Genomic DNA, 27,374 nt, shown 5'->3' with positions numbered 1-27,374 from the left:
GAAAAAATTTTATTATTTCAAATTTCTCTGTATCTGTACAAGTTCTTCTGATGTTGATATCTTGACTCTAAAGCAACCCAGAGGAGACTTACCTGGATGGCTAACGTTCCCTAATACCATTGCTACTGCCAGCCGGAGCTATCTCTGAGAGCATCAAAACTTCCATTTCTCATCTGCTCCAACAGCTTAGTCTCCAGGCATTGTTCTAGCCTCACAGCATTCTCAAGGCCTTTTCTATAGTTCTGGTGGGAGCTCAGCTCCTGCATTCTTTATATCTTCCTTGGCAGCAGAAAGGAGATTCCCTGAGTCAAACTAGGAGAAGAATGTGTAAGGTAGCAAGCTTGTGTTGACTTGTCTAGAAGCAGAGCTCCTTCCCTTCCACTAGGGCTGCCTAATATCTTCCTGCTTCCTTCAGAAGAAGCTGTTAATTCCAGGGGAAAGGTGATGATGTGAAGATCTTGGAAGCATTAAAAGAGAAATAGTCAAAATAACCTTTGACCATAATAAGAGAACAATAGTACCCAGAACCGGGGTGGGAATACTCTGCTATACTCTAAACCCAGTTTAAAAATTGCATTATTTTCATGTACCTCTTCTGGAGAAGTATCGACAAAATGGAGTGTTCAGAAGAGATTGACAAATACATTAAGAATGTTCTAAACTGAATTATATAAGGGGAAAAAATGGGATATTTCAGATGGAGAAGAGGAGGTACAAATGGAGGGCCCGGAGAGTCCAAGTTATTTTCAAATATTTAAATGAATGTCATGTGGAAGAGAAATAGACTTGTTCTGGATGAACCTAAGAAAGACTAGTGGGTGGTCAGAAAGAACCTTCCAGTAGGAGGAGTCATCCAAAGAGGTCTGACTCAGGAGGCTGTGAGAATTTCAAGTCCCTGAAACATATGGCAGAGGTGAGCCCTTGAAAATGAGGCTGTAGTGCAATAATTCCAGAATAGTGTTCTACAGAACATTAGATCCACTAGAGGTCCATTGGCGGTTTATAGGAAGAAATAAAAAGGGTGTGGGTGTGTGCACGTGCACACGCAAATGTCGATAGTTGTGGGGCTGTCCTTAGGTCAAATAAGTTTGAAAACAGGGAAATAAATTTTTAACTTATTTCAGTAACATCTCAATGTTTTTAATATGATAATATGCCTAATATGCTACCATGTGTTCTGTGAACATCAAAGAGGCTTCAACATTACCTCTATGTATTTGACCAAGGGAATATTTATTTGTCTTAAGAGTATCTTTCAATATCTCAGGAAGTATCATCCCATGGAACTTAGTTTAAAAAACATTTTTATAGACAATGTGGTCACTGATTATAAATGTCTTAAGGATATTTTCAAATCTGATACCCTCTGTCATTTTTCTAAATGTGGCAAGGAGAAAATACACAAGGAAGAGGGAGAATGTATTAACAAATTATATACATATATGGCACCTATATGGCTCAGCAATATTTTTTGTTATGTTAAGTTTCTAGGAATTTTCCATATTGTCAAAGAATCTTAAAGTGGACAATTTAAAAAGTGTCAGGTAACATGATTTCCCAAAGATACGAAACAGACAACACAATGGAAAACACTCTTCTTGGTCTAACTGACCTGAAATTTTACACTCTTTTGGTGCTGTTAAAATACTCCAAGGGATGCCCGTGTGGCTCAGTCGGTTAAGCCTCTGACTCTTGATTTTGGCTCAAGTCAAGCTCCTTCTAGGGCTCCCCATGCTGTAGGGAATCTGTTTGAAGATTCTCTCCCTCTATCCCTCCCCCTACCCAACTCTTGCCTGTGCACTCACATTCTCGCTCTTTCTCTCAAATAAATAAATAAATCTTTTTTTTTTTTTTTTTAAAAGACTCTGGCTTTGTAAGACCACTGTCAGGAGGGAATTATAGAATTAATGGCACAATGGATATTATCCTCTTGCAGAACAGATGACATATTCCTCTTCGTCTTGCACCTGCAGTTGTCACTGATTAAGGAGAAAAGGCCAAAGAAATCACCTCTGATAATTATGCATGATTACATGGACCCACAGACACATGAACACATTAGCACCTGGGATATTCTGATCAAATTAAATTCCGTGTGTGTTCATTCTTCCCATTAGCATTTTCTCTAAGGAAAGTGAAATTTCTGAATTTGGCCTTTTTTTTTTTTTTAATTGAACATTTGATTTGGATGCTCTAACCACATTCATCTTTGAAAGAATGTGTCAGGGATGGGGAGTTGCATAAAGTGCTATACACAGAAGACAGTGATGATGTAATAAATAGCCCCACCCAGCTTCTGCTGAGCAATTTGGATTGGAAAAGTCTTCTATTAGAGTGACCATGACAAACATTTTCTTTAGAAGCAGGTTTAGATTTTCTGAGCCTGATATATTATTCATAGCATAATGGTATCCAGAAGAAACTTCTAACAGATGATTAAAGTAAGACTATTTGGTAACTCTTTCTAAGTAGTCCGATTTTGGTGGCCTTTCTGCTTTGCCAGAGGAAGTAGGGGTACCCCTGTGAGTACTTGCATGGCCCTAAGCATAAATGCGGTTTTCCTGGGGTGATCTCCTCCTACCCTATCTCCCAAAAAAAAAAAAAAAAATCTCCTCAAACCAGCATAAGACCTATGCTCTTTGCATTTTGGAAAAAGAAATGTAGTTTTGACCTCCATCTCATTAAGGTTGCCAAAGGCCACTCTTGATTCCTACTCGGGTTGAAAGAGAAAGTCTACTGATCACAGAATTTCTTGCCATCTAAGCTTGAGACTTGTAGGTTGGATTTCTCAAGAAATACACTCCGAGATGCTCAAATTTGTATGCAGAAATTTTGTTCTGGGGCTCCCCTGGGATCCATGTCTATAGAAGAGTGAAAGAAACAGGATTAGGCAGAGGGAGAAGCAAGGCTGTTCTCAACAAAGGCCTCAGCCAAACTCATAGAAACTCTGGAGCTGGGATGAACATTCAGAATTGTCCCACTTCGAGGCAGTACCTCTATATACTCCTCCCCAAAGATTACTCATTGGATTCACGTTATCCCCAGAGAGCGTGTGTCACCTTGAGCGAGGTGGCTTTCTTTGCCTGAGGGCAGCTCTTGGACAGAAATTCAGCTGAGAGCTGACAGCCAACAACACTCAGAGCGTCTGGGAGAAGGAGTGCCCTCAATCTGGAAGGGGGGGTTGATCTGGCACTCTTCACAGCAGTCATACATTTATACATAGAGTAATTTTTATACATAGACTATACATTTACACACAGAGTAATTTTTTCAGTCCCTTGTCTTAAAGTAGCCTAAAACTAGGAAAAATGAAAAAAAATTAAGCTAACATTTATTCATTGTCTGTTATGTACTGGGCACTTTAATCATTAACACTAAAAATGGAGTAGCAGCGGGGTGCCTGGGTGGCTCAGTGGGTTAAAGCCTCTGCTTTCAGCTCAGGTCATGATCCCAGGGTCCTGGGATCGAGCCCCACATCGGGTTCTCCACTCAGTGGGGACCGTGCTCCCCCCGCCCCGCCTGCCTCTCTGCCTACTTGTGATCTCTGTCTGTCAAATAAATAAATAAAGTCTTTAAAAAAAAATGGAGTAGCAGCTAACATGTTCGGAATTATCATCTCTCACGTATTATGTTAAAATTTGATGTGCATGTTATTCCATTTAATCTTCACATTTGTTTCCTTTTTAAAATTTTGTTTTATGAGCGAGGAAACTAAAGTTAGAAGAGATTGATTTGTCTGAAGTAACACAAGTACAAATGAGAGTGCAGGTGTGAGTTCAGAGTCTGCTCCAACGTCTTCACTCTTCACTTCTAGGCAGTAGCACCTATCCATGTCCTGTTGTTTCATCTTATTCCCGCAAAACCACTATGAGGCATGTACCATTACGATCCTCCGCTGACACTGAAGAAACTTCACATCGGGGAGGTTACCTAACCTTTCTTGAGGTCACACTTGATCAGTAAATCCAATAGAGCTCCGCCTGAATCTAAAGCTTTTGCTCTTCCTACTGCCCCTGTATCGATTGTAGGCAGTCCATTAAAACCCGATAAATACTCACTTAACTTATGAGTCCTTAGAGAGTAGTTTTTATTTAGCCTCATGAATTTATAAGAGTCCATGGAATGTTTCCATTGGAATTAGAGGGTATGTCAAGAAGAGGCCAGCAGCTACTTCATGAGGCCAAAAGAAGCTTCACGGACATCTCCGTTTGTTTCCACTATTCAAGGCAATGACGCAATTTCTATCTGTAGCAGTCCAGGTAATTCCAGAATGAGTTCTATAATTAAGACAATGACCATGTCCGGTCCATCCCTGTGTCTGTCCCTACAACTGTCACATGATAAGTACTTGGTAAGCATCTATGGACGGTAGGAGGGAATCTGTGAAGGTGATGGAGATCAGTGGTTCCCAGGATTTCACCTTGAAGGAGTTTTTACCACACTTGCCCCTCACAGAGCCCATCTCCTTTAATAAATGTATATTTGATAAGTAAGAATTCATCTCCCCATTGTTAAAATTAAATGCATACAGAATTCCATTAGAACTTCCAATAAACAATAGGTACTCAATACTAAAAATGAAATCATAAAATGATCCTGCCAACAGTGAAGAAAAGGGGCATCTCAGTTAACTTGTGCCACTACAGTTCATGGGTGACTGATTTCTGTCGAGGCTTACATTATAGCCTTCGATATTGCCAGTCCAGGACCCCCCCAAGTCGGGAATCCTTGATCAATCCAAGGGATCAACCTGGAGAGTCCTTGAGATGTATGTTCCAAGCAAAAACAGAAATGTCAAATTTACTTTCAGTGCAAGTTCAACTGCAGCTCTTTCTTAGCAAACCGAAATCTTTCCAAAGAGCAGAAAGGCAGGACAGACGCCTGCAGATAAAAAACTGTCCTGAATAAAGCAAATTTCTGCTGAACTCTGAGTGCCACATTCCCCGAACATTGCTCTGAGTGAGGGGCTACAGGTGTGTAAGAACAGACCGAAGTGAGAACACTTGACCCCACACAGAAATGTTCATCGTCTCGAGACTCTACCCTTGAAGGGAAAACCAGTCGTGTGCCCCTAGCCATCTCAATCTCAATAAAAGGAACGTCTTTGTGTTTAGAATTTGCAGTGCTTTCTTTGTTTCCAATTCCCTTGGAAAATTCGCAGTTAGGAGAGTCCCTGCTCCACGGGAGGCTGACCTGCTCACCTTGAGGGCTCCTGGCAGGGCTGTGACTTTATGCTGGAACATTGGCTGGGAGCATATGATGAGCCTGCAGACACAGTGCATTTTAGGAACTCTAAACACCATTCTTCTTGTAGTGGCTATGATCTTATTTTAATTGAAAATGGATTTTTAACGGATTTCTTCCACACCACAATAAAAACGGCTCCCGTTGCCAGCATCAAAGGAAACAAATGGTGTCCTTTGCTTTGATTTGACTGCATTGCTCTTTGCTAAACAAACACAGAAATAAACTAAACAACCTGCCTGACATGGGAAGGAGAGGAAATAGCTTTCGCGTATTGCTGGGGACTTGGAATGTGTCCCTTTGAAAACTTAAAGCAGCAAGCGAGGGTGATGAGAAAGGTTGGTCAGTCTTCTGCGCAAGATTCCCTGTACGACCCAGGGCCTCTCGTGTCCTTCTTCTGCGGCTCCCAGAACGTGTCTGCCTTCGTGGCTGTGCCAAGTTGCTTAGAAACGACCCCAGACCTTGCATTTGAATAACACCCTTGTCTGTATCATCACTTTGTATGAGGGTGTGTCTACCTCCGAGTGCTATTATTCCTAATTAGGGAAAATGGGGACGCAGAGGGTTTGCACAGTTCATACAAAATTATAAATAAAACACATTATTATCATTGGGACCAGAGGTGAAGTTTCTCTTTGAAGTTTGTGTGTTTTCTTGTTACTTGTTTGCTCATTCATGTGTTTTTAAATAAATCTTTTTCCCTTCCTAGACTGCATGGACCAAGAGAGCAAGGGCTGTGTCTGGTTCTGAGCCTGATTGTGCCCTCAGCACACAGAACAACATACAGCTTGTGAGATGTGCTTTATAAATATTTGTTGAACATATGACCTTATCAAGCTACAAATGGGGCTTAAGCAGAGAATCTGGGAAAAGCAAAGAGAGAGGGAATTCTTCCTTTCACTGCCGGAGAGGGAAAAATTCAGACCAGCTATGTGTGTAGTCGTGCCTTTAATTATTTTCTGTTTTACACCCAACAGTTGCAGTAATTTCGTTCTGAAGGTATATAGTGCAGCTCATAGGAAGATGTGGGAAGGCTTTAGTCTCCTATTTAGGAAAGGTTAGGCTCTCTAAAATCTCTTTAGTTGTTTGTGAGGGAGTTTCACAGATAATTCATATGACTTCATTCTTTCTCTGCACTCAATTTTAGGGGAAAAGGATTTTTTCAAAAATGAGCTATTTTCATCGCACGTAAATCAGATATGCTGCCTCCTGAACAGAAACAGGTTTGCCAAAAAATGATAAGCCTTGTGTTTTCAGAAGTTATGAGTTATGAGATAGCCCGTCTGTCTGCCTGAGGATATTTGGAAGCCCCTTCCAGGGTTTAAACCTACAGATGCCAAGGTCCTGCCTTTTATCCCCTAATACTCTGGTGAATGAAATGCCAGCTTTTTGGGCAAGGGCTTCTTTGTCTTTTGTCTTTCTCTTCCTTGCATTTTTCAATTGAACTCTCTAAGCTTTGGAAATGACCAGAGTGACAGGAAATCACATATTAAAATATGTCAGACTTGCTTTTAATTGATTGGTCCTGGGTGACTTAGGCACTCAGGGAGAGAAGGACCTGTGATCATAATTTTAAACTTTGCTGATCGACAAATATCCATTTCCCAGGAGCGGCTGGGTCTGGGACAGGCAGTAATAAGGCTCTGACATTTTCATTTGTAATCTTTATCCCCAAGGGTGTCAGAGAGTTGTGTAAAAATTAACAAACTGAATTTGGAGATTCTATTTCATTCAGTGAAAGCAACATGTCATTGTTTAAATGAAATACATTCAATTAAATTCACTGAAAGATGCAAGTGTTTTATTATCATTCATTCGTAACTGCAAAAAAACATGGTTTGGAGAGGTTAAAGAAGTAGCATACATAAAATACATTTGTGGTGAAAGTATTATGTTTCTATATACAAACTTGAATATAACTTTAACATGGATCCCTAATAAATTTAAATCTAATTAAATGATAGATAATTACAATTAATAATTAAAACTAATACAAAATTGAGAGTAAATAAAGAAATCTGATTAAGTTTAATTCTGGTATATTTTATTCTTTTTTTTTTTTAAGAGTTTATTTATTTGACAGACAGAGATCACAAGTAGGCAGAGAGGCAGGCAGAGAGAGAGGAAGGGAAACAGGCTTCCTGCTGAGCAGAGAGCCTGATGCGGGGCTTGATCCTAGGACCCTGAGATCATGACCTGAGCCTAAGGCAGAGGCTTTAACCCACTGAGCCACCCAGGCTCCCCTGGTAAACTTTATTCTTATGAAGATAATGGTCACTACTCTCATTATTATTACACAGACTCTCCTGACTCCCTAGGTATAAGGCAGGGAAAGCCATTTTGCAAATTGACTGGTCAAGTCAATTAAGAAAAAAAAAGACACCACTTTCATTTAACAAAAGCAGTGAATTCACAAACTAAAACCTTGGGCAGTAGCCACAGTGAGAAAAACTGGGCAGTCTTTTCACGAATTACGTTACTATGTACATCTCTATTCTAAAAGTAATGCGGAGGCACGTGGGTGGCTCAGTCAGTCGAGGCTGAACATCCGACTCCTGATTTTGGCTCGGGTCATGACCTCATGGATTGTAGGTGGAGCCCTCAGGCAGGCTCCACGCTCAGTGGGGAGTCGTTTCTCTCCTTCCCCCTCTTCCTCTGCCCCTCCACACGTTCTGCCTCTCTCTCTCAAATAAATAAATCTTTAAAAAAGTTTTTCATTAAAATCTGTTTATTTACTCAGTAAATATTTATTGGATACTTAGTCTATGCCAGGCACTGTGCTAAGCACTGGGAATACAGCAGTAAGAAAACAGACAGTCCTTGTCCTCAAAGTGATAGCAGTCCAGCTGGGGACACGGATATTGACCACACATATAAATATAATGACAATTCTCACTAGTGTTTTGAAACAGTGACATTTAAACTACCACCTGAATGATGAGTGGCTTGGCCAGTGAAGGGGCATAAAAGATAAGACATTCTGGCCAAATAACAAGCAAACAACATTTACAAATTCCCTGAGCAAAGAGGCTGGTCGAAGTGAGCAAGACTGAGGATGTGGCTAGAATTCAGTGAGGGAAAGAGTGACAAGAGACAGAACTGGAGGAGCCACAGGGGGCCATTGTTCAAGGCCCCTAAGGCCAGCGAAGGATTTTTACCTTTGTGCTAAGAGCACAGAGAAGTGATGGCAGCCTCCTAAGTTGGAGACGGACGTGAATCAGTAAGTCAAGGTCAGCACACTGAGGGTTACTGAACTCAGTGCTTTCAACTCCTAAGTCTTTTCCTTTAAATCTTTTCAAAACCAGTTCTCAAAGCCAGCACATCAGAAGACCTCTGGCTCCTCTGTCTTTCCTCTCCCGTTGTCCTTGGCGAGAGGTTTTCTGATTTCTGCCGATGTGCCTGTTTCTCTCCTAAGAAGCCTGCAATCTGTTTGAAGATGCCTTTCCTGAAGAGAGCGCCACGGTCCAGAGAAGGGCTTTGAGGCTTCAGGTACCGGGCTCTGGTTGTGAAGCACCTGTTCTTCCGCCGCCTTCATTTATCTAGCAGCTCTGATGGGAGAAGCCTATCAGATGTTTGCCACGACTGTGTACCTAGAAACAAAGCCCTTCCAAGAACATCTCCCTAAGAGCCTCATCACCAGTTTTGCCCTCATTCTTTCTGTCTTTGACTAGATTTGTGAAACTTAGAAAGACATCTCACAGGCTTGGTGTTGCTCTCAGGATTTCCTGCTACCTTCCTTCTCAAGAGACTCTGAAGATCGGAGCAGGCAATCACTCAAAGGATGCTCTCAATACAGTACCACTTAGAGAGAGCTGGACACTCAGCAGTTTACACACACTACTTTACAATCCTTGTTATTGTGCCCATTTTCTAGGTGGTGAAACTGAGGCTTAGATTGTTAACTAACTTGCTTACAATAAATACTGGTGCTGATACTTGAGTAGAAACAGCTTGGCTCCAGATTTGACACTAGTGCTATGATTTTATTTAAATTTTTGTTTATCTTGGGGTGCCTGGGTGGCTCAGTGGGTTAAAGCCTCTGCCTTCTGCTCAGGTCATGGTCTCAGGGTCTTGGGATTGAGCCCCACGTCGGGCTCTCTGCTCAGTGGGGATCCTACTTTCTCCTTACTCTCTCTCTCTCTCTGCCTGTCTCTCTGCCTACTTGTGATGTCTGTCTGTCAAATAAGTAAATAAAATCTTTAAAAAAATTTTTTTTAAAAATAAATTTTTGTTTATCTTGAAGTGATTCTCCTGGTTGTCAGGGTGTTCTTATGAGTAAACAGTCTACATCTACACTATAAATCTAGCATCTGTTGAAAAAGAGAGATTAAGAAAAAGTGTGGCATTTATAAGACAACCTTGCAGTGTTTGTATAGTCCTATCTTTCTGTACCATAAATAAATACTAAAATATTAATATGCAGATTCAAAGGAAATTTTAAGAATCTCTTCAGAAAATATAACTTCACTATGAAATATTTTCCTTCAAAATATTAGTGAATGTTACTCAAATTTCTACCAGCAACTTATTGGCTGAATGGTGGAAGTAATATGAACGAATGAATGAATGAATGAATGTTAGGATCTCATAACAGTCTGAGAACAATCTAAGAACTTTCAAAGGGAGACAATGGGTTTTTTCTTTGTATGTGACAAGAATACAAGATTCAGTGTCATTAGTTGGTAGACTTTGTATGAAATTAATAGATTCTTTCTTGCATGGGAAAAATCAAAGAACTCTTCTTTAACTGGACAAAATTAATGACAAACATTTAAGTGCATACAGAGTGAAGCTGAGACTCCACAGGCTGTCAAAGGAGGTTTTTTACAATTTGGCCAAACACCTTCCTGTCCTTTCCTTGCAGGTAAGCAATACAGGTGTCCCCCTAACATCCCCACACCTCCATGGCCTCTTCTCTCTGGTCACCTTGTCTTTCTTAATCGTATCATCTTTCATGCCTATATGCTTCTTCCTCAACCACTTTATTTAGGTGTGATTGACATATAAAAAGCTGTGCATATTTATGTGTACAAATCGATGAGTTTAGGGATAAATATATACCCATGAAAACATCACCATCAAGGCCACAAACATATCCATTACCTCCCAAAATTTGCTTCTGCTCCCTTTGTTATTGTTATCACTTTTGTGTGTGTAGGAAAGAACACCTAAAATAGGACCTACTCTCTTAGCAAATCTTAGTATACAGTACAGAGGAGGACATTATGCTAAGTGAAATAAGCCAGACAGGGAAAGACAAATAATGGATCGTCTCACTTACATATGGAAATGAAAATAGTCAAACTCATAGAAGCAGAGGGTAGAATAGTGGTTGTTAGGAGCTGGGGAGAAGGAAGAGGGATGGCAAGAGTTAGAATTAAATGGTACAAAGTTTCAGTTATGCAAGAGAAGTAAATTCTGGAGATCTACTGGATAGCCCCTACGCTTTTGCATATACTGTTCCCTTTTCTTAAATGCCTTCCTTCTTTATGTCATAAGTCATGGCCAAGTTCAGATGTCACCTGTTTTGTGATGTATTCCCTAAATTCCTCCTAAACTTCTCCTAAGTGACATAAATTATTTCATCTCACATGCTCCCATAGATGCCTATGCCCATGAACATTGTACCATATTGTATTATTACAGTTGGTTCACAGCCATTCTGCTTGATAGACTTTGTGATACCCGAGACCAAGATTTCTAGTTCAACATTTAGATTCAACAAATGTGTTGTTTTCCTTTTGGGTTTCAGGGATCGTGGTAGGTTCAGGGGATATATCGGTGACTGTAATATGATTTTTGTTCTTGGAAAAGTGTGCAGGCACTGACAGAAATAGGCAAGGAAATGGGTCCAGTCAATGCTGTGTACAATTCACAGTCACAGAACTATGCTTCAGGAGTATAAAGCATAAGGAAAAGAAAGATTCTTCACCCAGACTTGGATGGAAGGGATTGAGATAATGGCTGAGCCAAAACTTGGAGGGCAAGTAGAAATTAGTCAGACCAAGAAAGGTACTGAAGAAGGAATGGTATTTCATAGAAAGAGAAGGCCTGAAAAAATACTGAGGCATGAAACCACAGCATGTGGTTAGGGCAAAATACAAGTGTCTCAGTATTGCTGGAGAACAAATTAGCATGTGGAAAGTAGTAACAAATGAGGCCGGAGAGGGATCTGTGTGGTAGATGGTGAGAGGGAGGTAGGGACAGATTCATCTACACTGCTGAAGATCTGGGTGTATCTTAAAGGGGAGAGAAGACTTTGTGGTTGTGTTTGTAGAGGAATAAAGAACTCACATGAAAAAGCAATTGTCTTGACTGGAGTGTAGACAAAGCACAAAAAGGAGTGTGTGGGTAAGGCTATGGCAACATTTCTCCAAGAGAGAAGAAGATGGTTTGAACTCCAGGATGGCTCTAGGGAGCAGCAAATACAACACCATCCTCCACAGGTGTGCAATACATCTTTGTTGAATGAATGAATGAATTAATGATTTAAAAGCTAAAACTTAACTGGCTTATACCATGGAAATTGTTACATCAAGACAGTATTTTATTACCACAAGAGTAAGCTTTTCAATTATTCAAGACTAAATATAATCAAAACTTGCCAATTAGCTATAAAGTTGTCAATATCAATATGGCATCCCAAGTGCCAAAGCTTGGTTCTTGGGAGGGCAAATTAAAAAATTTATTCTTCTTATGTATAAAATGCAGTTATATAAACAGTATATCAGCAGAAACATGATGTGATGTACCATGAAGCAGGAGGGAGAGCAGAAAAAATATTTTTAAAGGCTCCATTGGGGGGGGGAAGTAATGAAAATGGGTTAAGAAATGGTACTCTGAAAAATTATTACAACTTCAGTACTATCAGCTAGTTTTAATCCAGGATATTGACTCTTTTTGTTCAACTTAATTCTACTTAAGACCATCTGAGTATTCAAGATTCAACCTGGCATTATTGCTTGCTTTGTCTTTGGTATCATACTGACTTGAGGAAAATATATCTGAAAAGAAAAACAGAAATATTCCTATGACTCAGAGAAATGGCATTTTAAATGTAAAACTCATTTTTCACCTGAGACCCACAGGCCATTCCAAAATGGTGTCTCATCGATCCTCAGAGCTATCTATTTTACAGGGAAATGGAACAGAGCACTCTTAATGTTCTCCTAACATCACCCTATGGGGTTGATAATTAGTTGCTCTAAATTCAGGCCCAGGACTTTTAATCTTAGAGCAGTAGATGGCATCAGAGAAGCTGTTTCTGAGGTGGTCATGGTTCTAAGTTGGGAATTGTTTGCTCTTGGAGCCTCCTGTGACCTAGTATCTCAAGGAATCTGGTGAACCCGCTGCTCAGTTAAGGTCAATGCAGAGTCAACACTGGCCTCAGTGTCATCCTATCCATGCGATCTCCTAACCTCCCACCCATTCTTCCCAGGAAATGCCCAATTCTGATGCTTTGTCCATAGAGGGTCTGCCTTTTCTAAAATGCCAAGGTGATACTGAATTCACAACACAGAGATATCTGCTCCGGCAAGTCCAGAAGAAAAATCTGAGTGGCTGTGCACACATTGCCACCACATCTGTCTTTCTAATGAAACTGAACACACTCATGTCTGTGCTCAGGGATCCAGATTTTTCATTGTAAGGTAGAATTATCTTCTGAAACTGTTGCCGTGAAGACCCAGTCTCTCCACCTGCCAGTCTATTCTCTGAAGGCATTGGGCCTTTTAGATCCATGTTATACTCTTTTAGAAGCAATGGGATCGGGGCACCTGGGTGGCTCAGTGGGTTAAAGCCTCTGCCTTTGGCTCAGGTCATGATCCCAGGATCCTGGGAGAGCCCCGCATCGGGGTCTCTGCTTAGCCTGCCTCCTCCTCCTCTCTCTCTCTCTCTGCCTACTTGTGATCTCTGTCTGTCAAATAAATAAATAAAATCTTTAAAAAAAAAAAAGAAGCAATTGGATTGTCCTCTATCTGTGCCAAATGGGAAAATGTATATGCTGAAAAACGTGGATCAGAATTTTTTAAGGGATGACCCACCAGATTAATGTAGCCCAATACAGCTGAGCCAGTTTTGCCTGGATGGCTTGAGTTTGCTTTGACTAGATTTGCTTTCTGAGATCTGGATAAAGGCACATGTAGGACATCACACACTTTACCTTCACAAATCAAAAAGGGCATGTCTTCCTTTTTGTGCTGATTCTCATGATAATTACATGCTCCTGATTTTCCTTCTACTTCTGTGCCTACTTCTCTTTTTCTTTTCTTAAATCAGGTTTCCCACCCAACACTTACATGCTGCTGATCTTCACGTTTTCTCTTTTACTTCTATAAAATCAGGTAATCTTATTCGCTCTTCTAGCTCTAACTATGCTATGTGATGACTCTCGACAGCTTTGTGTCCTGACTATCAGATCTGTACTTATCTACCAATGGAGATGTCAATTCATGTGTCCCAAAGTCACCTCAATATCTCAGACCAAACTTAGCACATCACTGGAGAGCCTTCCCTCCTGTCTTTCCAAGACTAGCGAATGATGTCCACCTGCCAGAACACTGCTAGAGTCCACACTTCCATCCAGAGCCCCTTTTTCCCTCTCCATCTCCATCCCACCCACATTAACCAAACATCATTTTATCTCCTCAAGTCTTTTCAAGTATCTCTGTTGCTGCTGGTGCAACATAAGCCACCACTGTCTCTGGTCTGGATGGCTTTGACAGGTCCCTAACCATTACTCCTGCCCCTACTACAGTTCTGTCCCATTCATCGGCTCACACTGAAGCCAAGCCACTCTCTCCAAGCTATGAATCTAACCATAGGATTTTCCTAGTTAACTGCTGACGGTTCTACATTTTGAAAGCCCTCTTTCCTCTGGTTCTTATCTCTTATCTCTCCAACTTAAGACTTCCTTAAATTTTATGACAGAGCTACTCTGAGATTCCTACCCACCACCTCATTCTCTCTCCATTCTCCGCTCTCTCCTTCCTTCCCCATCTTATCCAAGCCTTCAGAATCTACATGGATTTCCTCACACTTTCTTTGTTGTCTCACTGTCAGCTCTCAGGGCTGCTTGTTTATCCATTTCCCATGTAAAACCTCCCTTCCTGACACTTGGAGTCAGAGTAGATGTCACTTCCGCGTGCTTCAGAGGACACTGCACAGCGGTAATAACATCACCTGTGCCTTACTGACCACATGCCCTGCTCATAGGTATACATCATACTGTCAATAGTGAAGAAATGTCATTTCCTACACATAAAATGCACTGCCTCATCCTCCATCACCCCTTCGCACCTTGACTTGGCTACTCTTCCTGGTCTTTAACCTTCACGAGCAGGCTTCTGGAAAGTTTTCCCTCACAGCTCAGGCCAAACTCAGTGACTCTCCTTTATGCTTTCATGGTCATGAGTCTTTTTTTTTTTTTTTTTAAGATTTATTTAGTTATCTTAGAGAGAGAGAGTGAGCACACACAGGAGGGGCAAAGGGAGAGGGAGACAGAGAATCTCAAGAAGGCTTCACACTCAGCTCAGAGTCCAACACAGAGCTCGATCTCACAACCACGAGATCATGACTTGAGCTGAAACCAAGAGTTGGATGGTTAACCGACTGAGCCACATAGGCTCCCTTGTAATGAGTCCTCTTTTATTATGAAGATCAGCTTGTACTACTCTTTCCCACAAGATCTTCCAAAGCCTCCCTGTTTCACTCAGAGTAACCCTCAAAGCCCTTAAAATGGTCTACAGTGCCCTGCAGGATCTGCCCTCTTGGTTCATCTTTTACTACTCTCCCCTTCCTTTTTCCAAGTAGGCATGCTACCCCCTAAGGGCCATGGTGGTAACTGAAATGCTTTCCCTAGATATTCACATGACTCACTCCCTTGTCTCCTTTAACTTTAGAGCAAATGTCCCCTTATCAATGAGGCCTACTAACTCACCCCATTTTAAGTTGTAATCTATACCACCCCTCTCTACCTGCACACTCCTAACCCATTTTGTCCTCATTTTTATTTTATTTTTTTTCAGATTTTATTCATTTATTTGACAGAGGGAGATCACAAGTAGACAGAGAAGCAGGCAGAGAGAGAGGGGAAGCAGGCTCCCTGCTGAGCAGAGAGCCTGATGTGGGGCTCAATCCCAGGACCCTGGGATCATGACCTGAGCCGAAGGCAGAGGCTTTAACCCACTGAGCCACCCAGGTGCCCCTGTCCTCATTTTTATAACACTTATTCCCTCTTAGCAAATGATATCATTTATTTATGATTATTACTTACTATTTGTCCCTCTCTGTCCTGATTGTATTATGTTAAAATTTTTTTCTTTATCCACTTGCCCACCACCAAATCATGCACTCTTTGGCTGCAGGAGGTTTTGCTGTTTTGTCTATTTACAGTACCTAGCATATTTCCTGAAAATAGCCAGCTTGTAATAAATGTTGGTTAATTACATGTATTCGTCTCTGATCTTACCACCCCAAAGCTTTGCAGGGTTGGTAGTCACAGCATGCCAAACTAGAATGTGAATGCAAGAGTGTCATTTTCTTCGTGGGAAAGCTGGACTGTAAACTCTCACACATCTGAGATCTCCAAAGATGAAAAGTCCAATATGGGCCACTATGGTGAATGTTTCTCCTGCAGAGTCCCTTAACCTTCAGAGGTTAAATATTTACCATTGTCCATTTGGCTTTTTTCCCCATTCCGTGTCTAGAATTGGGGCAATTATTTTGATGTGTTAGAAAACCAAAGGAAAACCTGGGTATCTTAAGCTTGAAAAGTAGTATCTTGCCTTCTGTGACTTCTCTTTTTCTTTCCTTTCTCAGAGCTCTTCCTGCCATGATGCAGTGGGTCCGCACTCAGAAGCCAGGAGAGAGTGGCATCAACATTGTCACTGCTGATTTTGTAGAACTTGGTGATTTCATCAGCACCGTCATAAAGCTCAACTATGTCTTTGATGAGGGAGAAGCCAACACTTGATAGTACGGTTTGGAGCACCCACGAGTAAGATAGAGAAGACTCATTGTATTAGGCATATTATCTATAAACACTCTGATCTTCCTATTCCACTGGGTCTCTGAGGGGATTAGGCTGGTAGTGGGTGGGAAAAGGGGGAAACCATTTCTTCAGTGATTATTATCATACTGCATTACTATAAATATTTCATTTCCCATTTGATGAGCAAAATCTGCTTCTAGTGTGAGGGATAAAAAAAGACCCGTGAATTTTGCTTTTCAGAATTAGTCTTTGCAACGTATAACTCATGAGTGTTTACTTGATTGCATTTCTGATTTCAGCCTAGGGCTCCTACACTGATTCCTCTAACTGAACCTTTCCACTCCCTCTCTCGCTCGCTCTTTTTAATCAGATGCCGTATGGGACTCAAAACAATTGAATGCCCAACGTAATATGTATTACATTGTTGTACTGAAATTTGTTTTTGTGAAACTAGGTATAATATAATATCCTGTAGTCATCTGCAATTGGTCGATCATTGCTAACTTTTGGCCATAGAAAATATGCATCAAGTCAGTTTCCCTGCATCAATAATATTGGAGGACATAATCAGTAATTTTTGTGTTATATGAAAATAACAGTGTTTCACAGTATTTCTATTTAAGGCAGCTATAAATATAGTGTAAAAATTTTTTGAAAAAACAATTAGTGCCAACTCTGTAGTGAAAGATGGGGGGGGAGAGAAGGATTCCATTTTAATTCAGGAATCCTTTAAATAATATCGCCCTGCAAATGCTCAATAAATGAAAAATTATGACAAATATGTTAAAATCAGTAAACTCTGAAAAGAACTCTTACAAAAATCTCCTCTAACAATTCTCTTGATTAAAAAAAGTAGAAAAGAAAGCAGAAATAAATAAAAGACTGTGCATGCTTTGCTATGAAATTGGGATCTCCAGACGTGTAATTCTAAATCCCAGATTTTGAAGAACATATTTTGAGAAGTTTTGATTCAGATTTTTACTTGAAGTTGAGGAAAGAGGAAAGATAGCAGAAAGAACTAGAGTAATTTTTGAAACTATGTCCATAAATTCTGAAAGATCCATGAAATGTCTTTAGGAGATTCTTAAATACACGTGATCTGGGCAGCTGCACTGAAAATTAACACTGACGCATCATTTCTGGGTTCTGTCCTACCCCAGGATTGAGACTGGGGCAGAAGCAAAAGTTTTACAGAACCTCCCAGTGTCCCAAAATTAGATAGTCTTGGTCTATAGGGAAGGAAAATGATAACAGGACTTTGAGCCTCGCTTCCTCATGGTGTCTTTGTGATAGCTGACAGCTCTAAGATAACTTTAAAAGAGCACAATAACCCTCGACTATGTGCCTCCCAGGAATATTGTGAGGCACTTCCCAAAATCTATAAATTGCTGAAATTCTTATAATTATGAATTATTTTATCTTCATGTTTATAAATAATTGCACCTCAGTAGTTCCCTGGGAAAATGCGGTCCATGCAAAGTAGGGCTATGGCGAAATAAAAGCATGCCCTCAGTTTTTAATTAATTTAAACCCAGGACATATGGTTTAATCTCTTAGGCCTAGACAAGAGGGTTGATTATGTCCAGATTATGAATAATCAAGAGCTGGTTATGAGATTGTAAATACTCTTTGTCCAAAAATAGTGTTTATTAGCAGCTGCAGGGTAGCAAGAGAAATTGATCACACGGAAGAGAGTACTTCTACAGAGTGTGTAGGTCCGCTCAGTAGACCTCAGTAGACCTCAGCATAGTATGCGCATACCCGGAACAGTTCCACATTCCAGTTGTGGGTCTATGTCTTGCTTCCCACAGTACACAGTGTCCACCCACTCCTGCCGGTGGACAGCTGCAAAAGCACACACACACACACACACACATGCGCAGCCACAGGGCTGTTCAAGCAAAAACATGGATAATATTAAATAATTTAATTTTGAGACTGAAACCCTTAACAAGGTGTGAAAAGAGTGATAAGAGCTTTGAAAGGAGAGCGGCTGACCATATTCAAATATTTTTGTAGAAATATCCTAGCTTGGGACTTAATTATTCACAAATATAGTTTTCTTCCCACTTTCCCTCCTTCTGCAGTTTATTGTCTTTTTAGCTTTTCACCTGCTCTTAATGTGCAATTGAATATGAATCATCTTTAAAGGACTGTGGATTCGTGAAATGTTCATCCTGTAAATTTGCTTTGTGAGCAGATTTTCTCTCTGACAATTCATTTTTCATCCCTCAGGAGGTTCTTTAGCCAAGCACACTTGCAATGACACAAGGATTTAACTTATATATAAAACAGGAAAAAAAAATTTCCCAACCTATTAATGAAGAATGAATAAAATATAGAGGTAACTATGTTGTATTTTCTTGAACTTAGATGCTTTCTTACAATGTTTGCTTAGAGTTAGCTTTGTCATATTTGTCATTTGGGTGCTGGAAAAAACAAACATGCTGAAGCTTTAGACGAACTGTGTAGTTTTTAACTGGAGAAAGCTTTTTATTGCTCTTAATGATATGCACACAGAAACCTTGTTTGACAAAAGGTACTTTCAAGTCAATGCTATGGTTTCCACATGGACATACAGTCCCTATGTAGCAGGCACCAAGAGTAAATGGACTTGCCTTAATTTCTAAACAAGGGAACAGGTAGAAGCGAATTATGGGTCCTCCAGCTAGAGGGAGAGTCACCAGGAGGGAGTCCTTGGAAAGCAGAATGGAGAGAAGGCAGCTTTGGCTGTTTCCTGTCCATTGGCCCTGCCCTGGAGCACACTTAAGGAGCAGGCTGTGGGCCTTAAATAAAAAGTGGGGGTGAGGATTAGTATTATACGATCACAGCTTACCCTCAGCCTATGCTCCTTTGCCTCAGCAGGGCATTGTCTTTCTAGAGAGCTAGGAGCACAAGGGCTACAAATAGACCCCAAGATAGATAGTAGGAGATACATCTTGGTGCATTTTTTTTTTTTTTTTTTCTTTTTCTTGAGACTTTATGTCACAAGTCCTGCAAGGCAAAAAACAGAAACAAAATCGAACTTTTACCCAATCTGCAGCAGGAAATCAAAGGAGCGGGTGGGATGAGGGAAAATATGTGAAGAATATCTCTTTTTTTTTTTTTTTTTTTGGCTTGCTTTCCTGTCTGTAATTTTGAAGGACCAAAATGGTGAACACTCCTGCCGTTATCATGTATGTCTCCCTTATTACTACACAATCATATGAGTGCAGAGAATGAGGAGGCATCTTTTAAAAGCCTTAGGATATTCTATATGATGACCTCAATATTCACTTTCAGCCATACTGGGAAAACTCACTTTTCGTGGAGCGCCACCTAACAGTGAATGTACTAGAGCATGAAGTGTTTGGCATGTATGTGCCTATAAGTGTACACACATGCAGACAGACAGACAGACAGACACACACACGAGATGCACATCTCACACACACATTATTCAAGTTAAAACTGCACTCTCTAATCACTCAACTTGATTCTCTTGTCATTTTAACTCTCAAAATCGATATTTACTACATTAATGGACATAAACATAATTCAGATATTTAAATATTTAAAAGGAGAAGGAAATCACTAGAAAACCAGTGAAAAATGAGACCATCATAAATAAGAAATGCCTCTCAGTAATAGTCTAAATACATTGTCGATTGTACTTCAAGATGGAGAATTGAAGACGGACTTGAATATAAATTACAAACAAACCCTCATCTTTACTTAAAGCTGTTTTCAGTTCTTTGAGGTCCTGACATGTTTTAGCCAGTTACCTGTTCAGGTTCTCCTCTGTTAGCAGTCCAGACTGGGAAGTTGGAAGTCTCAGGAAATGCATGTTCTTATGAGTTTCCAGTCCTATAATTTTACAGATCCAATGACACAGTCTCCTGACCTTTGGTGACTCATCCAAATGAGAGCTCCATGGGTAGAGTGCTTGAGTTTTGAATTGCTAACAGAAAATAATGCAAGGTGTCCCTCGGGATATGCTAAGCAAGGTTTTTAAAAGTATTTGATTTCACAGCACTTTAGTCTTTTCAACTAGATTTCAGTGACACACTGGTGTAAATGCTATATTTGCCATAACTTCTTGGCGGCTCCTGTGTTACATACAATTTTAAATAATGCTCTAAATTGTTTGTTTTCCCGACATCAGTAAAATGTTCTGTAGAATTTGTAAAATGTATTGATTGAGTCTGTTGAAAATTGTGCGGTTTTTATTTCATTTGTGATACTATTCATAGGTATTAGTTCTAAATGTATATGTGTATGAGTCAAAAGTATGTGCTTGTATGTGGCTTGTGTGTTAATATATCGTATCTTATAAAAAATCAAACTTATCCTAAAGAAAAAGGGCACGTTATGACCAGCCTTAATTCATTGCCATTTTTTGTTGTTGTAATTTGGGATTAAAATTTAAAGAAAAATTATGTTTTTGTTTAAAATGTCCTTTTTTTTTTTTTTAAATCGTATGAGGACTGTGCTTTAGAAATTATCTGAGATCTCCCAACCAACAGTTAAGCTTCTGGAACACCTGAAGCTTCTCCAAAGTTTCCAATGTCAATCATTTATGAACTTCATTATCATGCAAAAACATAGATTCATGTTTGTTTCCATCAGCAACAGAACCAGTGCACTTCAAAAGCTGTTCTTCCAAACATGGAACCACTCTGCTTTTGAGGATAAATTTCCCATGGAAAATGGTTTCTTCAAACCATTCATTTTTTTAAAGACTGGATTTTCTCACCTAAGATGAGCTGCCTAGGCTCTGTGAGAGTCGCTAAGACCCATCAACATTAGGTGGTTCCAACATGGTTCCCTTCTCAAAACACAGGCATACAGTATCCTTTTAAACCTTTGCTATCTGCCTACGTGTAGTCTAGCAATAGAAAATGCATGACTAATTCAAGGATCTGCATGAGTTGTCATGCTCAAAGCAAAAATGTTGTCATCTTTCTTGAGCCTGGGCTCTGGGTGTGGAATATTAATCAATCTTATTTTCTCTTCTTTTTCTATCCTCAATTATTTCTATTCCATATTTAGGCTTTCTAGATAAAACACAGAGCATCCAGTGAAACTCAAATTTCAGTTAAATAATATATTTTAGTATAAGAATTTCCAAAACATTCCGTGAGACATACTAAAAACTTTTCCATTGTCTATCTAAAGTTCAAATTTAACTGGATGTGTCCTGTATTTTTTCCCCTGACAACCCTACCCATTTTGCCTCTCTCTTTTCAGTTGGGCTACCTACAAAGGGTGAGATCCTACCTCCTTCTAAACCCTTACATTAATGTATCTTATGGAAATCTATATCCTAATACCCTTCATGAAGGAAAATGTCCGTCCATAGTAAGTTCCCCAACCAAAGGACCAATTCAAATAGAGACAGCATAATCGAGCAAGCAAGTGCCTCTATAATATTAATGTTACCACATTCAAAATTTCCCTTTACCATCCTGTTGCAAGATCTAGAGTCACCCCCATTAATCCCTTAAGCAACGTTCCCCAGCAACTGGGACACCCCAAAACACACTACACTTTAAATATGTCCCTGGAAACTGGTAGCACCTTCCAACTCAATACCAGGACCTCTTTTAAAATTCAATTTCTTCTTCATTTGGAGAAGTAACAAATTAATCCATTGCTTCCCTCATTAACCTCCTAGCACAAATTACTTTTATCAGTTTAGAACTGATCATCTATGGAATTATAGAAAATTTGACTAGAAAAAAAAACTTCTTTTGATTACTGAAAAAAGAGAGGAAAAGAGTCTGGGATGTAAATGCAGCCTCATCAGTACCTCCTTAGAAGACGGGGTTGGAGCTGGGCAGGGAATAGGATATGGATGCTGACAATGAACCAGTACCTGCCAGGGAGATTTGCCAAAGCAAATTATAACAAACAGCATTTTTTTTGAAGGAATTGAAAACTCAAGACACCCCAGGGTAAGAACAATGAGATCTAAGTCCAGTTCCTAGAACAGTCTGCAGAGAATAGAATTATGTTGGGATTCCTAAAATAGAGTTTTCAAAAACTGTTGTATCCAACAGTGAATCCTTGACCTGGTCTGAATGTGGATGGAGTTTTGGAATGTTTTTGGAACCTACCTCCTCTCCTGAAATTCCTGTAAGTGACAAGAAAATCCAAATTCCCTAGTATAACATTTTCATCTCATGGTCCCTGCTTGCACACCTTCATATTGATTTGCTTCATTTCTAAAGGATGGGAGTTTGCAGAGCTGGTGACATTTCTTTCACTAGATACCAGAAAATCACCAGAAGGAGACAGATCTGTGCCTTCTCTTTTTAGGATCTGGTCATTGATACTTTAATAAATGTGGTGTAAAGAAAATTCATGCCTACCACTGTTCTGTTTAGCAAATGTGAAATTTTTGGATAAGATTGTTGTTCTTAATGTTAAAAAAAAAGTTTCTTTGTATCCAGTGAAATGCCTAATAAAGTCCTGGTACCAGTTATCTTTATTTTTTTATTTCATATTCATCAGTGCTTCATTATAAGTCCAAAAGTAGATCTCTTAAATAGAACATGACTCAGAGCATGAGAAAATATAATTATTTTTTAAAAATATGAATCATCATATAAGGATTTCATCTGTGAAAGCATATATTCTCCACCAATAAGGCAACACCATGAATACTTCCATTACATCAAAGTTAGGTATCTCCAAAGTCTGACGCTCTTAGCTTCTGATATTACCACAAAGAAGACCATATCAAGATAGCCATATTACATTAGTTTGGTGTTATTATTATAAAATACCATCTTGAGGTTAAAAGCTTAGGGTGAAGGAAATCTACTTTTGCTGAACCTTCATTATGCCTGATGCATGAAACACTATTTCGAAAAGGAAATTGCCTTTGTATTTCACCAAATAAACCCTGTGTGCTGGGGTTAAATCATCCTTCAAGCAAAATGTAAACATTGTGATAGTATTCTAAAGACAATCCAGCAAAACAAAACACACACACACATACACACGTGGTCCAAGATTATTTTGGGGGTTGAATTTGGACACAAGTCTCCCCAGAAGTTCTGCTTGTTATATACATTGGTGGGTTCATCACATTAGAGGATTTCTATTTATAAAGCTGTAATGATTTCTACATTTGTGAAACAGCATATATCCGCAAATAATACTCCACATAACCATATTTGTCCTTAGCATAATATTGCTATAGTTTATCAGAGCCATTATTCATTCAGTCAGTTATTCAGCAAACATTTGTCAAATACCTGCTGTATGGTAGGCCCCCCACTAAGCACTACAACATGTCTTTAAAATATTCCTTAGGAAAATGGATGAAACACATCTTTGGTAGTTTCTCAATGGAGCAAACCATTGGCGTCGTGTCCCTTTAACAAATAAACAATAAACATACATTTATTCTCAATGAACTTTTCAAAGTGATATTAAAGATAGGAAAGCTGTTTGAACAGAGTTGTTCTTGAAAACCTAAGAAGAAAATGACAACTTCTGCAGTAAGTATATAATTGGAAATGGGTTGGTCAGGGCCGTGTGTTAATGAAGAGTGGATCCCCCTCTCTCCCTGCCACATTCCCTCATTCCCTGTCCTCATGAACAGAAGCACTTTGTACAAGCATGGCTGCCCCATTCTCTCTGTGGCTCTAAAACAGCAAAAGCAAAGGCTCCATCTCTTTTCCCTCCTCTCCTCACCTCCTTGTTCTAGGAGGAGCTGACTTCATAAAGTAAAGCAGACCCCATAAAGAAGCATCTCTTCCACAGGGTAAAAATGGTAATGTTTTCTAGATCAAAAGAGTGAAAACATCTGAAACTGGAAGAAATACTTCTTTTTTTTTTTTTTTTTTACAGCTTTATAAACATATATTTTTATCCCCAGGGGTACAGGTCTGCGAATCGCCAGGTTTACACACTTCACAACACTCACCATAGCACATACCCTCCCCAATATCCATAACCCCACCCCCTCTCCCAACCCCCTCCCCCCATCAACCCTCAGTTTGTTTTGTGAGATTAAGAGTCACTTATGGTTTGTCTCCCTCCCAATCCCATCTTGTTTCATTTACTCTTCTCCTACCCCCTCGACCCCCCATGTTGCATCTCCTCTCCCTCATATCAGGGAGATCATATGATAGTTGTCTTTCTCCGATTGGCTTATTTCGCTAAGCATGATACCCTCTAGTTCCATCCACGTCGTCGCAAATGGCAAGATTTCATTTCTTTTGATGGCTGCATAGTATTCCATTGTGTATATATACCACATCTTCTTTATCCATTCGTCTGTAGATGGACATCTAGGTTCTTTCCATAGTTTGGCTATTGTAGACATTGCTGCTATAAACATTCGGGTGCATGTGCCCCTTCGGATCACTACGTTTGTATCTTTAGGGTAAATACCCAGCAGTGCAATTGCAGGGTCATAGGGTAGTTCTATTTTCAACATTTTGAGGAACCTCCATGCTGTTTTCCAGAGTGGTTGCACCAGCTTGCATTCCCACCAACAGTGTAGGAGGGTTCCCCTTTCTCCGCATCCTCGCCAGCATCTGTCATTTCCTGACTTGTTAATTTTAGCCATTCTGACTGGTGTGAGGTGATATCTCATGGTGGTTTTGATTTGTATTTCCCTGATGCCGAGTGATATGGAGCACTTTTTCATGTGTCTGTTGGCCATCTGGATGTCTTCTTTGCAGAAATGTCTGTTCATGTCCTCTGCCCATTTCTTGATTGGATTATTTGTTCTTTGGGTGTTGAGTTTGCTAAGTTCTTTATAAATTTTGGACACTAGCCCTTTATCTGATATGTCATTTGCAAATATCTTCTCCCATTCTGTCAGTTGTCTTTTGGTTTTGTTCACTGTTTCCTTTGCTGTGCAAAAGCTTTTGATCTTGATAAAATCCCAATAGTTCATTTTTTCCCTTGCTTCCCTTGCCTTTGGTGATGTTCCTAGGAAGATGTTGCTGCGGCTGACGTCGAAGAGGTTGCTGCCTGTGTTCTCCTCGAGGATTTTGATGGATTCCTTTCTCACATTGAGATCCTTCATCCATTTTGAGTCTATTTTCGTGTGTGGTGTAAGGAAATGATCCAATTTCATTTTTCTGCATGTGGCTGTCCAATTTTCCCAACACCATTTATTGAAGAGGCTGTCTTTGTTCCATTGGACATTCTTTCCTGCTTTGTCGAAGATGAGTTGACCATAGAGTTGAGGGTCCATTTCTGGGCTCTCTATTCTGTTCCATTGATCTATGTGTCTGTTTTTGTGCCAGTACCATGCTGTCTTGATGATGACAGCTTTGTAATAGAGCTTGAAGTCCGGAATTGTGATGCCACCAACTTTGGCTTTCTTTTTCAATATTCCTTTGGCTATTCGAGGTCTTTTCTGGTTCCATATAAATTTTAGGATTATTTGTTCCATTTCTTTGAAAAAAATGGATGGTACTTTGATAGGAATTGCATTAAATGTGTAGATTGCTTTAGGTAGCATAGACATTTTCACAATATGTCTATGCTACCTAAAGCAATCAGAAGAAAGAGAAATTAAGGAGTTCATCCCATTTACAATTGCACCCAAAACTATAAGATACCTAGGAATAAACCTAACCAAAGAGACTAAGAATCTATACTCAGAAAACTATAAAGTACTCATGAAAGAAACTGAGGAAGACACAAAGAAATGGAAAAATGTTCCATGCTCCTGGATTGGAGGAAGAAATACTTCTTTAAAAGTAGAAAATAAGATTGTGGCTTCCCAATACTGTGATGGGTGTTTTCAGCATTGGCTCTCTTGGTGTGTGCTTCCCCATAATCTTTAGTCAGAAGCCATAATAAATAATAAAGGCTGCACTGGAATCAAGTTCAAGAAGCAAACCTTAGTGTAACTAGGAAACTTTCTACCATATTCATCCTTCAGTTTAGCGGATATAAGTATTCCTGGAACCATCTGGAGCTAGCTAGTAAGTAAAGATGAACCACATTAAAACCACATCGAATTCTAGAAAGTGGAATTTAGTGTGCCTAAGTGACAGGCAGAGGAGGGAGGTGAAGAACACCAATGCTGACCATTCCTGAAGAACTCCTTGTCGGAGTCTTTATTCTCCCCTCACACTTTTTACCTCAGAGAAATGTGTAAACTGACCTCCTGGGATTTTACTGAGAAATAATTGAGAGAAAATCTTCTGCCTCAACACGAGTGCTCAGCTATTATTAAATTTTGCTCTTATTTATTTATTTGACAGAGAGCAAGATCACAAGTAGGCAGAGAGGCAGGCAGAGAGAGAGAGAGAAGCAGGCTCCCTGCTGAGCAAAGAGCCCCATGCGGGGCTCAAACCCAGGACCCTGAGATCTTGACCTGAGCTGAAGGCAGAGGCTTAACCCACTGAGCCACCCAGGTGCCCCAACCTGTGCTCTTTCATTGTGAGGGGCAAGTGTGTCTGCAGACTAGTTTTTTATTTTGGCATGAGGAAAAGGCAGAAAATACTGGTATACAACCAATAATCCTTTTCTCATTAGACTATAAGATGATGAATCTTTGACTTAAACTTTGACAAGAGGCACATCTTAGCTACTTTTGCATTCCCATGGCATGGCAGTTATTAAAACATGTTTGGAAACAATGAAATTAAATTGTGAGTAGATGTGACCCAGTCAACTGGTAGACGACTGCTTGAGAAGGACCATGCACATGCTGAGCACTGTTTGGTGGTGAGGAGGTTTCAAAAAAGGACAAGGCAGTATCCTCCACCTCCTGCATTCCTTGGAGAACTGCTAACAACACTGGAGGAATTTAGGGGAAAATACACTGCATGGTGTCCACTCCAAGTGCAGGAAGACCTCATCTCTTAGCCATAAAGTCAACTCAGTTGTTGCAAAGAATATCCACCCAGGGGAACTGGCTTATGATGCATCTATTTAAAAAGAGTTGAGGAAGGGTAAGCGAGGGACTAGATTTTGTTTTTACATTTTGAATTTTGACAAAATCTCTCTCTTGCAGAATTTTCCATGCTTCCTCTGCTTGTAGGTACAAGTGGGGTTGCATGGATACATTAACTAAAATTCCACAGGCTCCTGCTTCTACACAAGACCTCTGCTCACACACCCTTTTGGAAGATTACTCCCTTCCCCACACTCATTTGGGTTCCTGGAAGATGTTTCC

At 39.9% G+C, this 27,374-nt stretch overlaps 1 protein-coding gene across 1 annotated transcript in view; it reads left to right on the top strand.

Annotated features, from left to right (window-relative positions):
- PLCXD3 (phosphatidylinositol specific phospholipase C X domain containing 3) overlaps positions 1 to 22,700 on the top strand; it is a 174,619-nt gene extending 151,919 nt beyond the window's left edge. The window contains exon 3 of the mRNA XM_047731352.1: positions 16,063 to 22,700. Within this exon, the coding sequence (XP_047587308.1) occupies positions 16,063 to 16,216 (154 nt within the window). The 3' untranslated portion in view covers positions 16,217 to 22,700. The remainder of the gene's footprint in view (positions 1 to 16,062) is intronic.
- The last annotated feature ends 4,674 nt before the right edge of the window (positions 22,701 to 27,374 follow it).

This window comes from Lutra lutra, chromosome 5 (assembly GCF_902655055.1).
Source record: "Lutra lutra chromosome 5, mLutLut1.2, whole genome shotgun sequence".
Taxonomy (NCBI): Eukaryota; Metazoa; Chordata; class Mammalia; order Carnivora; family Mustelidae; genus Lutra; species Lutra lutra.
Note: the sequence above shows the minus strand (reverse complement) of the source record. Positions and strands in the feature narration are given on the sequence as shown.